Source organism: Eremothecium sinecaudum, chromosome III (assembly GCF_001548555.1).
Source record: "Eremothecium sinecaudum strain ATCC 58844 chromosome III, complete sequence".
NCBI lineage: Eukaryota > Fungi > Ascomycota > Saccharomycetes > Saccharomycetales > Saccharomycetaceae > Eremothecium > Eremothecium sinecaudum.
In genome coordinates, this window is record NC_030894.1 from 490,469 (window position 1) to 503,906 (window position 13,438).

Consider the following 13,438-nt stretch of genomic DNA (forward strand, 5'->3'; position numbering starts at 1 on the left):
GTTGTACATGGTATGGAATGTAGATACTTGGCAGCTTCAGGGCTTATAGTTCCCGTATGCGCTGTGTGAATTTGTCTTCTACGGCGTCGCACATGTCCATCAGGTCCTGAAGGCCTTTGTGGAGGGCTTCGACAGCGGTAATAGCACCGTATGTCTGAATACGTATGTTCAGTAAATTCTCTGAGGGATGAGGAATGGAATACCCACAGAATTCGACTTCTGGGTTCTTCATGATGATGTAATGGAGTGCATTTCCAAGTGTGTGGTCTTCATCGTTAATCTGGAAAGAAGCGCATGTGCCGTCGTCGGAAGTCGCTTGGGGCAAGAGTTTGATCTTGTCTCTGTCGACTTCTTCTTCCTCGACGGCGTGCTCTTCGGAGAGCATATCTACATCCTTATTTGCATTATCCTCGGACATTGGGGCGGGAACTTGGGGTTGCGGCTTCTAGCGGGTAGTAAGAGTCGGTTCTCGGTCGCTTGTAGCTCATCGCCAAATTTTCACCACCTTCTTACCCGGCCGGTGGGCATCGACCGGGTAATTGATTTAAGGCACGTTCAGTCACGTGCTCTGTATATGTATCACGTGTGTAATAGTCACGTGTTATATGTCGTGGCGGGTAACAGGTGTGTTGGTCGTTAACCGGCCACCTTTAGCAGCAACTTGAAAACAGTGGCACTCGTCATTTTAACTATACAGGCCAAGGATAGTAAACATTGAGAGACGATTTACTGTATAGAACGAACCTGAAGCAGCAGTGAACTATATTCTAGTTCAGCGCATTAGGAGAGTGAGGAAAAGGAGAGGTAATTTTTTGTTGAAGGCCAATCGTAAGGGTGAAGGATTTTTTATTAATTTTTCAGGGTTTTTAATAGAAAGTGGAGCGACCTTCATAAGCAAAACTATCATTGGTGAGTAAAGAAGAAGAAAGGACTGAGTTATAAAAAAGATGGGATCTCATGCAGCGTCTTCTACGGGAGGCGGGGCGGGGAAGCAAGAACAAGCGCAAGGTACAGCGCAGTCACAAGCAACAGGACAGCTGCAGCAGCAGAATAGGCAGGATTCGATGTCAATGTACACAAGTTTTAACCAGCAGAGGCTATCGACCGATTCATCAATATCCAGCTTCTTGAATATTGATAACCAGGGTGATAGAGCTGGTGGAAATAATACAGGACCCGGGGGGAATGATGTAACATATGGACGAGGATATTCTATTGTGAATGCATGGTCGGCGAACCAAAACGGGCACACGGGGACGAACGGGGGTGGGTCTGCTTTTTCGACAGGTAGAAGGACGTCTGAGCAGCTGGAACCGTTTTCTATGCCTCGTTTTAAGACACCTAGTTATTCCCAAGGTCGTTCCGGTGGTTCGACGCAGGGACAAGCAGGAGCACCATCCGGCGGTGCGGTACGCAGTGATTCTGTTTCTTCATCCAAGCGCAATTCTATATTCTTTGGTACATCCGAATCCACGGATCTTGACTTTTTTGGTCATCCCGCAGGTGGAGGTCATGGTGTTGGTCCAACAACTGGGCCCACAGGCGGAAATGGCTCGAATAAAATGGGCCCTCCAGTGTTGAAACCTGGTCAAGCAGCAGGTCAACACCCACATCAACAGCACGAAGACATCGATGTATTTTTTAATTCTTCACTGTCACGCAAGAACTCAATAAAGTTTAATGCTGACGATTTCGCTGATTTCCAATTCAAGAGGCGGAACTCTTCTGTTCGCCCAACTCTGGATAATAAGTATGTACCTGGTCCGCCTCCAGCGAATGCAGGATCTAAGAGAGGAGAACAGTCTATGAGTCCAATAGGTAAGGATGAAATAGGAATCGATCCAGAAGTTGCAGTTGCAGATGCTCCCGGGGTTGAGGATGTAGAGGAGACTTTAAAAAGGCACCTATCGCCGCTGATATCGGGAGAGGTCAACTCAGCGGGAAGTGTACACTCAAGTGGAACAACAGGAGTCGCGGTGAACAATCATCCTTCTAGCAACAATCAACGACAGCAGGATGGAACAGAGCCAAAGCTCAAAAGACAAAGGACCAAGAAGTTATCATCATCTGGGGGATCTACGACGGATCATCATATGGCTGCAAAGCTAAAGGAAGCATTAACCACCGATGAAGAAGTAGCAGCCCTAGATGAGTCTAGGCCTCTTCTAGGTGCTACAAAAGTTGACCAATTGATGCTGGTGATACAGGCAAGGAGGAAAGGTGTCACAGAGAAAGTGCCAAGAAATGCAGATGGTTCGCTGATGTTGGAAGATGCGCCCTCCATTATTCCCCCTCCATCGCAGCTAGTAGGCGGTGTAGAGAAGCCAAAATCTCGAGGAGTAAAGCAGCATGAATGCCCATACTGTCACAAGTGTTTCACCCAGTCAACGCATCTGGAAGTTCATGTACGGTCACATATAGGTTACAAGCCATTTCAATGTGAATACTGTGGGAAACGATTCACCCAAGGTGGTAACTTACGGACTCACGTTCGTTTACATACAGGTGAAAGGCCTTACGAGTGTGATAAATGCGGTAAGCGGTTTTCTAGAAAAGGAAACTTGGCAGCACATATGTTAACCCACGAAAATCACAAGCCATTCCAATGTAAGTTGGACGATTGTAATAAGTCATTTACGCAACTGGGAAACATGAAAGCACATCAAAATAGGTTTCATTTACAAACTTTGAATAGACTAACTCAGAAACTCGCTGAAATGGACCCTGCAGAAGATATGCCCTCTAAGGAACGTGAACTACTGGAGTATTTTGCTTCTCTATACAAGAATAGTAATAGGGGAATTAAAGGGCGAGGTAAGGGCAACACACGTATTGTGCCGTCGTTAGATTCCGAGGACAACTCTAAAGGCTCTTCTGTAGATCCGGTTAATTCTGTGCAGCGACAACAGCAACAAACATACCAAGGAGTTCAAAGTGGCGGTGGCAGCTCAAATCCTAACCACTTGCCGGATCCATCTATAGTAGCGGCACGAGCCTTGGGTTCTTTAAAACCCATAGCGAAGAAGAAATCTCTCTCTGACCTGAACTACAGTTTAGAGTTGGACGATGCCAAGGTTTCGGAGGCAAACGAATTTTCATTCCATGAAGCTGCCTTCGGAGGGAGAGCAAATGATACCGGTTCAGTTGTTGCCGGAAAGGGTTCGAACAGTGAAGTTCAGTTTAAGAATGTTTTCTCCGGTAATTGATTCACCTGAAAAGCGATTCCTGTTGTAATAATTGGAAATTCCTAATACAAAAGTAAAAAAAGCGATCACTCGTCCTAGAAATTGCGAAAGATACAACCACCGGGATAACGTTATTTTTGATTATTTAGCCGTTTTTATCACTATACAGGAACCTTTTTAGAGACTAAAATATGTATTACTATTTGTAAGGCTCTCTTGACTTTCCGATATTAGCTGGTCACGCCAGTCGCAGTTGCGCAGCATTCCATGTTTGAATCTCGTTTGCGATCTACTAAGCGCCCGATTACGTTATGGTTCGCCACTTATCACCCCCCTCGCCTCCCGGGATCACTTATTCGCAACATGCACATTAAAACTTACGCCGCGTGGAAACATAATGCTCAAGGGCAACCGATCGCTCGGCAAATCCACATATGACACCCCTACTGTCACTGCTTCGCCTTCGAATCCTAGCGACGCTAGAACTCCCCGAATAAGTCCACAAGGAATTTGCAGGTACGGCTTCACCATGTCAAGCTCTACTTGAGATGCCTCGCCTTCCAACGACATGTGCTGGATCGGTGGAAACTCGTAGTCAAACAAGTAAAAAGTCCCACGGTGGTTCGTTTTCAGATTGTTAATCTGCTTACCATATACCTGGATCCATACCTCTCTGCATATAAACTTCATTACTGCAAGAAGGTCCATACTATCAAAATGCAAGTTCGGATTATTACTAAATATTAGCAGCTCCGTCAACTTCACCCCGATATTAAAGCCTATCCCATTTAACCTTAAATAAACGCTATCCCTAGTCTCAGTATCCGCTTTTTGTAACTCTTCAATCAACTTATGAGAACTAGCGATCTTCATATCTGCCAAATCTAGACCTTCGAAACCTTTCAAAACATCACTATCATCCTTCAAATCCTTCTCAACCCTCATGCACAATGGAACGATCTCATCTAACAGCATCTCATAAGCCACTACATTCACTTTTGGAAGAGATTCCTGAAATAATTTGAATTGCTGTTGTCTCTTCGCATAATCGTCTAACTCAGCCTCTCCAGATGGCTTCATAGTCCCAAGCCCATCCATTGTTCTTACTGACAGATACGACGCTGATTTTGACTGCCTAAAATCACCGCTAGGTACCTCTTAAACAAGTTATATCCGTCTATTGCTTACGTCGGGCAGTCTCAATAAAAATTAATGCGTCCTATTGTGGCAGAGACGTCTCCTTTACACTTAAACCAATGAGAATATAAACTACAGAACGAAAAGTACAGTATCTACCGAACTATCATATAAGCTCTAGCATCATTCATTATCTTCATTTGAGCATGTTGAATATATCAATAGGGAATGACTTAAAGGATTCTTATACGGAAACCCGTAAATGGGTTATTGGTAACACGAAATGGTTACAAGATATATCCTCATTTTATCGTGAAAGAGCTAAAATAGAGAAGGAATATGGAGATAAACTATCTATCTTGACTAAGGACTTCTTTACTAAAAAGACGAACGCAACTGTGATACTTTCTGTCGGTGAAACTCCTACCGTAACGCCCGGATCATTAGAAGCAGCTTCACAGGTTGCATGGAACGAAGTTCTTACTCAAACTGAATCTATCTCGAAAGACCATAAAAAGCTTGCTAAGGAGTTTCAAACTCAGGTTGCAGAGCACTTAACTGCGTTGGAAAAACGGTGCGACCAAATGCTTGCAACTATCGATGCGTTTAACCATGAACTTGTGAACAAGCGTGATTACGCATATAGTTGCTTAGAGAAGTCGAAGAAGAAGTATGACGATAGTTGTCAAGCTATGGAGGCTGCTCGAGCAAAGCATACCAAGGCAGGTTCATCTGGGAAGGCGCAGAAGAAAGTCGAGGCGCGGGAGCACGAGATGAATATTGCCAAGAACGATTACTTGATCCAAATTAACCAGGCTAATAGACTTAAGGATAAATATTACTTTCAAGATGTTCCAGAGGCGCTGGACTTGTTACAAGATTTGAATGAGTCGAGGATACGGGTTTTGAACACTATTTGGAAGAAGGCGGGCACCTTGGAGAGAGAGATGCACAAAAAGGTCGACAAGAAATTAGACAATATAGATGCGGTGGTAACCCAGAACTTTCCTCATTTGGACACCTCAATGTTCATTAAGCATAATTTTAGAGAGTGGAAGGAGCCTGATGACTTCGTGTTTGTACCTTCCTCTGTATGGCATGACGACGATAACTTTGTACTGTCTTCCGATATTGAACTACACGACTTGAAGATTAGGTTAGCCAAGGCACAGAATTCTTATAATCGTTTGCAGCTTGTGGTGCATGACGAGATGGCCACGCTTACTCAGTTAAACAAGAAGAAGCAGGAGATGAAGGGTAGCGACGCGGTAGACCCCTACGAGTTCCAGGAGTTGTTGAAGAAGTACTTGAGTACGGTTGCTTCCTTCACAACGCACGAAACCGCCAAGTTAGACGCCGAAGTGGAGATGGAAACTATCCAGAATAACGTCGGAAAACATCGGGACTTGAATATTGAGGGTATCGATCTCTCTAGGAAATCGAAAAAGGCAGGAATGGTCGGAATGTTTAAGAGAAATGGGGCCAACGGTAGGAATTCAGGCGGTGGAGATGATGTATCTGAGATGTCCGTTGACGTGACATCGAAGCTGTCTCCAAAACACCACTCAATGCACATCTTTAGGGGGAAACGTGGTCGTACCCAGAGCGCAGAATCATCTGCTATGAACAGCTCATCCATAGAAGACGGCGCATCACTCATGTCCATCACTAACGATGATGGACCTAAGAGTGGTAACCGTGTGCTATATCAGTACACAAGGCAAGATGTAGATGAGGTTACGGTTGCTCCAGGCCATTCCATCGTACTACTTCAGCAGGATAACGGCTCGGGCTGGGTAAAGATCAAGAATGTTACGACTGGATTTGAAGGCCTTGTCCCAGCTAGCTATGTAGAGATCAAAGGAAGCCCACAGCACAGTGCAAAACCACCTCCTAAGGCACCACCTCCAAGGAAAGGAAAGGATCTTTCGGCAAAGGTTGTCACTGCCATCTACGATTACAGTGCACAGGATAATGATGAAATAAGCATCCGTGCAGGCGATGTCATTAAGGTGTTGCAAAATGACATTGGCAACGGTTGGACTTATGGTGAGATTAATGGTAATAAAGGGTTGTTCCCTAGTGAGTATTGTAACTGAAGATGTTTATATTGGAGTTATGTTCTATGTACGTTGATGTTATGATCTTTCATCAAATAACTTTGTAGTAGCTATGGTAAGTTTTAAGTTACAAAATTGACTTTAGTCTACCAAATTCATATTCAAAGGAAACGGGTTCGTTATAAACAACAGGCAAGGGCTACCATGAGCTCAACTGTTAAGTAGTTGTATATTTCTATCATTTATAGATATATATGTATGCTTTGTACGGTAATATAGACATATGCTCTATTACATGCAGCATAAACACAATAAAACTAAAGGTATAAGCACAACAAAACTAAGTTTATAGTTGAGTTGCTTTCTGTTCTAACCGTAACTAACTACTAACAATGCAACGAGATTCCAGGGGTCGTAGAACTCCTAAATTCTAATTTAAAGCTGATGTTAATATTTCTAAGTTCATTAATCACGCTGTCACCGTAGAAGAACATGCGAAACAAATAAAAAATTAGGGGCAAAAGTGTCAACGGGTTTCATCCAGTGGAATTTATTATGCAAAAAGTAAATTAACCTGAATTATATCTACTATTTAAGACGAGTTTAATCGGTTATATAAATAAACATCTATGTTTTATTGCTGTCCTGATTATTAAGGGATACCTATTAATACCCCAGAATTAACGGAAGTTTACTAATAAAAAAAACACACACTTACTCTCAGAGTTATAACAGTGTTATAGTGTTGTAAGTGTTTAATTTGAAATTATTCTGGACGGGATGGTTAATGCAGATGGTCCTGTTAATAGCAGTGTGAAATCAATCAAATCTGAGAACTTGCTAGGCGATCCTTCCCCTGACAGTGGGTTTGTTGGAAATTTTAACAATACTGATAGTGCTTCAAGACAGGGTCTTTATGGAAACCAGTCGGAATCGAACGGCTATAATCACTCCTATGGTATTGGGGGGCAGCAGGAGTCTAACAGGGGTATTGGTTCATCCGTTGAGGGCGAAAGGTCAAAATCAAACAGCCCGGGTCCGGATACTGGACTAAAAAACCCTGCAGCAAGGAAACTAAATGAACCTATTAACTACGGGAGTATAAGTAGTTATGGGATAAATGAAAATAATGAAAATGGTGAAGGTATTGATGATTCGGTATATCTAAGAGATGATGAGTACGATGATAGGAGGAAGTACAAGAGATTTATGCGTGATTGGAGGCTACTTATGGTTATATTGGTAGTTATTAGCAGTGTATGGCTTGTTGCTGCATTTATCAGCGACTACCTCTTTAATATCAGTTTTATGAATTATAACAGGACGGCGGGATTTGAAGACATAGCTTTGATCTTCATCTCTATGATTGCAAATATAATGACTTACTTATTAAGCCGAATAGGGCAGTATTCCAAAGTTGAGCAGTATGCGAATATGATACTCTGTGGGTTGACGCTACTAAATCTATTTATTGCTGTTTGTACCAGGTATACGAGGACTAGGATGGGAAAGGTTGGCGTTATGACCTACTTATGGGTAGCATTTTCTTTTGCCGTCAGCGCATTATTTGAATGGTATTTGTATACATTCAAAAACTATAGTGACAGGGAGAGACACACTAACAAAGGTCGCAGTGCATGGAAAACCACTACGGCAGCTTTGAAGGATTGGAGCTTTGCTGGTGCGCAGAACATGATTAAGCTTGTGTTGATGGGATACCTTCTTTTGTTCACCCTTAACAATTTCTTACATGCTGTTGATCTTCATCGGGCTAGGAACCTAATAAATAGCATGCAAGCGTCCGCAACTTCAGATAATTGGAGTGCATTACATTGGGCAAATGAGGATCACACGTACCAGCTCCACATCAGGTGCTATGGTGATGTATATGCCAACTCTTCAGAGTCAGGTAGGCAATTGAAACCAATAGTGCTATACGAACATGGAGGTGCAGATACTGGGTACCTTTCGATGAAATGGATTCAAGACTTGTACTCCATGAACCGTATCGATAGGTACTGTACATATGACCGCCCAGGCTATGGGTTGTCAGATGCTCCACCAGCGCCTATTTCTATAGGACTGACAGCGGAAGGTCTCAAATACGCATTACTAAAAGAAGCCAATATAACTGGACCATTTATTGCAGTTGGCTATGATATGGGAGGCTTAGTAACACAGGTATTTACAGCGAAGAATACAGACTTGGTTAAGGGTATGATGTTAATTGAATCATGGCATGAAAACATGTTACTGAACAGTCATTTCATGAGTCCAATACCCGGAGATTATTATGACCCCGACTTTAGGCCGAAGATACCTTCTGAAATCCGCAAACCATACAGAGTTTCTACCTGGTGGAGGGGAATACTATCAACCATTGGTCTAAAATTACAAACTTCATGGCTCATTGCACATCGCGGCAGCAGAGAACGACTATTAGGACGCGACATGATCTACCAGGGGAAGTATTTGAGAACGAAGTTTTTAGAAGCAATCACAAACCCTGTTTTAAGTTTCAACGATGTTGTTAATAGCCATGAGAGGCTAACACATATTCCTACTAGTGTTGTTACTAGCAGGGACATGATTAAGAAGAACAAAATGTGGGGCCAATGGCAGCGAGAACTTACGCGGATATCTGGCAAGACTGAAGAATGGAAAGTTGCTGAAGGAGGACACGAACTTTATAAGTATGAGTTGGGCCAAAAGGCACTAAAAGAAGTCCTACTAAGGCTAGTCGACAGCGCAGACGAGCAGGACATGCTGCAAGACACAACTAGTTAGTATCGTTGCGATATGTAAACGAGGTCATTGATGACTATGCCCACTTTTTAATTTGTGTAGAGATGCTATGAAAGACAATGCAAAACACCGGAAAAGGAGATTATATCTTTAAAAACTTATTCATTACAGTAAATCATTGACACAATCTAATATTTCAGTGGGGATCTGTGCTTTTTACTATTATTGTGAAGATTAGTTAGCTCATCATCTGTATATCTTCCTCATTCTCTTCTTGAATAGCCATGGCTACCGGACTGCGGTCTTGCGAATCGATAGCAATGTCCTCGTTCGTATATTCGCAGTCCTCCTCCTCATCATCATCATCCGAATCCAAACTAGCTTCTAAATCACATGAAGATCTACAGTTGGGACACACGAATTGCGGGTATTGTGTCATGACCAAACGGCGTATACACTGGTAGTGCCAACTATGGGAACACGGTGATATGAAAACAGCTTGACATGGCTTTATTTTGCACAAGCAGATTGAGCAGTCTTCTTCTTCCAGCCCGACGGTCAATTTTTGCAAATTCCTTAGACGCGCTAGAGCCTCCTTGTTAAATGCGTTTGCCCTTCTTTTCCATGACTTGTTTAGCTCAACTCTCATTTTTACACATCTATAAATTTCCTCTGTCCCCCCACGGAAATCCATGCCCAGTTGTAGAATATCCCCATCTTTCAAAGGAAAGTCCTTCGACATCACCGACGCCTGCGCTAATCTTTGGTGGTTCAAAAATGTGCCTGAAGAAGACTTAACATCGCGGACGTACCAGTTCCCTTGTTCATCCACTTTGAAAACCCCATGAGTACGAGATACCACCTTACTTTTAAATACAACAGGATGAAATTGGTCTGGTAACGAGCCGATCGCTTCACGGACCCTCTCCGTGTATCTCCCAATCACTAACTGAGAAGTGGGTCCAGCCGTCCGAACTATGGGGTCAAAAAACAATCCAGGGTTATTCGAGGCTGAATGGTCTATGAAAGGTGTTAAACGAAGCGAAAACAAACCATTTTTGTCCTTGCGTAATTTTATAGTATGCTCATCCGACGGCTCTACCATTCTTCCATCTTGCGGCAAGTCCAAGTAGAGCTTCTTAGCGTCACTAGGCGGAGTAGCTGGATAGATGAAGTGACGAACATTCTTAAGCGATGTAGCGCTGGATTCTTTACTGTCAAAAGCAGAAGATGCTATGTTATGGTTGCCGCTGTTATCAGCAGACTGCTCTGGTTGACCAAGGACTAATGTAATAGGAAGCTGCGAGACAACCTGGTGCACCGAATGTTGAACTAGTGTTGCTGAATTGATAGTACCCACAGTACCAGCCTGATGGGGGTCGTCAGGATCAAAAGGGGTGGTTCCGAGCATACTAGTTAAATTTACAATACCCCCGTTGTTTGTTGCGCTATTCTGCGTTTCTAAAGCAGTAGAATTTAAATTTGACTCAGAACTTACATGGGATGGTAAATGGTTGGAAACTGAGTGTATATCAACAGGTTGTGAGCCGTGTTGGCTGTTGTTTGCCGAAGCGGGTTCGCTTGCTTGTTGTTGTCTGATGCCAAAAGAAGTCAAGAGAGTATTAAAACTTTGACCACGTCTTCTCTGTGACTCGCCAGTCATGATATGAGTATAACAGCTGCGCCAGGGACCTGTCTTCAACCCACTATTACTATTAACGTTTTATGACCAGTTGCCGTATTATATTAATGCGTTTGAGCTTTGGTGATAAAGTTTTTTTTCTTTTTAATTTTTTAAAATTTTTTTTTAAAATAATAGACAATAAATAATAATTAAAAAACTAATAATAAATCTAAGAAACGAGATACTAACTATTATAGCTATCAATAGTATTGTATAAATTAGTAATTAGCTTTTAATATTGTTTTATGTTTATTATGTTGAGGATTTTTCCTAATAATTTTAACCTTTTAGTGTAAATTTCAAAACCTGGTGGCGAGGTTTTTGTTACAGGATGAATCAAAAAATTTCAGTATTTTGGTAAAATACTATTTGTGTTTTTGAACATATTTTTTATTTTACCAACTCCGTGATTGCTTTGGTGTTTTAGCCTATGACCATTTTGTTTGGAGGCTGTTTGACTTTGCGGCCGTTTGGGGAAATTACGGAGATTTTTTGTACTTGGCATCACTACAGAAAGGCACGCAGCGATCACGTGTCGATTTACGGTTCGAGGTCACGTGCAAACGGGATTGTTTCTGTTTTGAGCGTTGCCGTAGAAGGATGTGCAGAGGCCTATTAGCGATGTATGTTAAGTTGTATAAAGTAGGTAAATGTATTTAGTGCGACAATTAGCTAGTTGACCTAGAGCTTGAAATCTTGGCCGCGCCTTCTTAAGGTAACAACCTCTTCGTAGATAAGGGTTGTTAGGAATGGCGAGCAGCGCTCCCCTGTAATTTCTGGCTCCAGGTATGACGCTGCAATTGATAGCTTGTTTGAAGGGGTTTGGCGTGCCAAGGCGTCGATCCTTTGGTGTAACAGTTGCCTTATATATTCTGGGGTTAGCTTCTTTCCTGTATCGTCGAGTATAACACCTGCACTGACCCATTGATTTATTTGACAACGGGAGACTTCTGCTGTTGCAGCGTCTTCCATGAGGAAGTTGATTGGGACACAGCCGTTACCCTTGATCCATGCTTCCATGTAGAGGAGGGCCACGTCGATATTTTTCTCTACGCCAGCCTGTGTGACCTTTCCGCCCTCGATTTTGGTGTTTGTGAGGTCTGCAGCAGTGATCTTGACGTCCGGGATGTAGTGAATCTGGTTGGGCGTACCCATGTTTTCGAACACCTCGCTACAGATGGAGGCCAGAGCAGGATGGGCGATCCAGGACCCGTCGTGCCCGTTGTTCAATTCGCGGAGTTTATCGTTCCTGACCTTTGCCAAGACCTGTGCGTTTGCGACAGGATCATCCTTTATTGGGATCTGAGCTGCCATACCACCCATGGCGTGGACGCCCCGTGAGTGACAGGTACGGATCAGAAGTTTGACGTAAGCATCCATGAAGGGGGAAGTCATAGTCACTTGGTCACGGTCAGGAAGAATATGGCCCGGAGTTCTACCTAGGGTTTTGATAGTGCTGAAAATGTAGTCCCACCGACCACAGTTGAGACCGGAGGAGTGGTCACGCAGTTGCCAGATAATCTCGTCCATCTGAAAGGCCGCTGGCAGGGTTTCGATGAGCACAGTAGCGCGCACGGTTCCGCGCCGCATCCCTATGTAATCTTGAGCCACGTTAAACACATCGTTCCACAAACGGGCCTCCAGATGGTGCTCCATTTTAGGTAGATAGAAGTATGGTCCTTTACCGATTTCCACTAGTTTGACCGCGTTGTGGAAGAAGTAAATACCAAAATCAAGCAGCGATGCGCTGATAGGCTCCCCATCAACGACAATATGGCTATCAACCATATGCCAACCACGAGGACGCAAAATCAATGTGGGCAACTTAGCCACTTTATCTCTTAGATTATAAGACTTCTGCGGAGTTGAAAAATTAATCTGATCCCTAATAGCATCGTAAAGGTTCACTTGGCCCCACGTGATGTTTTGCCATGTAGGCGCTAGAGAGTCCTCCAGGTCGCACATGTAGGTGTTGACATTAGCCGCGTTCAACGCATTGACCAGCATATTACGGAGTGGAGGTCCGGTGATCTCCGTCGAACGGTCAATAAGTCCAGGGGCCAAAGGAGGACCCTTCCACGTTGGATCTTCCCTAATAAACTTTGTCTCTGGTAGAAAGTCGAAGACCGCTTCACCAGAAGCCAGTTTTTCCTGAAACTTCACACGATTCTCAAGTAACGCCTTGCGTCTCTCATTAAAAGTCCTATGTAATAGCACTACAAACTCGAGTGCTTCCTTATTAAATAGGTCCGCAACTGTAGTGTGGGAGGGCTTGAACTTGGGCTCGTCATCGATATATCCCAAAACCTCAACTTTGTCTAGTCCTCTCTTCACCATTGTCCCTTTTTTGTTATTGCAGTATCAGTAGATCTTCAACTACAGCAGGTAATAGTCTATTTCTTCATACACTACTTACACAACACTCCTTTTATAGAAAAAGGATACGACTGTAAACATGACTACACATTGTCATGCTTCATTATTAGTTAAAGGCTCGGAATTAGGTCGAAGGGGTCCTTGAAACCATTATTCAGACGTTCATCATATATACGCATTCGTCCGCAATTATAAGCTCACTGCTCGCATCAAATTACTTTCCTCCGATTGTACCAGCGGCAATCGGTCAA

At 43.2% G+C, this 13,438-nt stretch overlaps 7 protein-coding genes across 7 annotated transcripts; 3 read left to right on the forward strand and 4 right to left on the reverse strand.

Annotated features, from left to right (window-relative positions):
- Window positions 1–43: 43 nt before the first annotated feature.
- On the reverse strand, window positions 44–418 carry RPC19 (DNA-directed RNA polymerase core subunit RPC19; the record flags this gene model as incomplete). The annotated part of the gene is made up of 1 exon (XM_018131410.1): window positions 44–418. The coding sequence occupies one exon, from the start codon at window positions 416–418 to the stop codon at window positions 44–46; it is 375 nt and encodes a 124-aa protein (XP_017986702.1).
- Window positions 419–947: 529 nt separating this feature from the next.
- On the forward strand, window positions 948–3,206 carry AZF1 (Azf1p; the record flags this gene model as incomplete). The annotated part of the gene is made up of 1 exon (XM_018131409.1): window positions 948–3,206. One exon carries the CDS (start codon window positions 948–950, stop codon window positions 3,204–3,206), a length of 2,259 nt encoding a protein of 752 aa, XP_017986703.1.
- Window positions 3,207–3,533: 327 nt separating this feature from the next.
- TRS33 (Trs33p) lies at window positions 3,534–4,283 on the reverse strand (the record flags this gene model as incomplete). The annotated part of the gene is made up of 1 exon (XM_018131408.1): window positions 3,534–4,283. The coding sequence occupies one exon, from the start codon at window positions 4,281–4,283 to the stop codon at window positions 3,534–3,536; it is 750 nt and encodes a 249-aa protein (XP_017986704.1).
- A 245-nt stretch (window positions 4,284–4,528) lies between these two features.
- Window positions 4,529–6,421, forward strand: BZZ1 (Bzz1p; the record flags this gene model as incomplete). Its single annotated transcript, XM_018131407.1, has 1 exon — window positions 4,529–6,421. The coding sequence occupies one exon, from the start codon at window positions 4,529–4,531 to the stop codon at window positions 6,419–6,421; it is 1,893 nt and encodes a 630-aa protein (XP_017986705.1).
- Window positions 6,422–7,162: 741 nt separating this feature from the next.
- AW171_hschr31560 (uncharacterized protein) lies at window positions 7,163–9,169 on the forward strand (the record flags this gene model as incomplete). The annotated part of the gene is made up of 1 exon (XM_018131406.1): window positions 7,163–9,169. One exon carries the CDS (start codon window positions 7,163–7,165, stop codon window positions 9,167–9,169), a length of 2,007 nt encoding a protein of 668 aa, XP_017986706.1.
- A 196-nt stretch (window positions 9,170–9,365) lies between these two features.
- Window positions 9,366–10,790, reverse strand: DMA2 (ubiquitin-conjugating protein DMA2; the record flags this gene model as incomplete). Its single annotated transcript, XM_018131405.1, has 1 exon — window positions 9,366–10,790. One exon carries the CDS (start codon window positions 10,788–10,790, stop codon window positions 9,366–9,368), a length of 1,425 nt encoding a protein of 474 aa, XP_017986707.1.
- Window positions 10,791–11,492: 702 nt separating this feature from the next.
- MLS1 (malate synthase MLS1) lies at window positions 11,493–13,148 on the reverse strand (the record flags this gene model as incomplete). The annotated part of the gene is made up of 1 exon (XM_018131404.1): window positions 11,493–13,148. One exon carries the CDS (start codon window positions 13,146–13,148, stop codon window positions 11,493–11,495), a length of 1,656 nt encoding a protein of 551 aa, XP_017986708.1.
- Window positions 13,149–13,438: the final 290 nt, after the last annotated feature.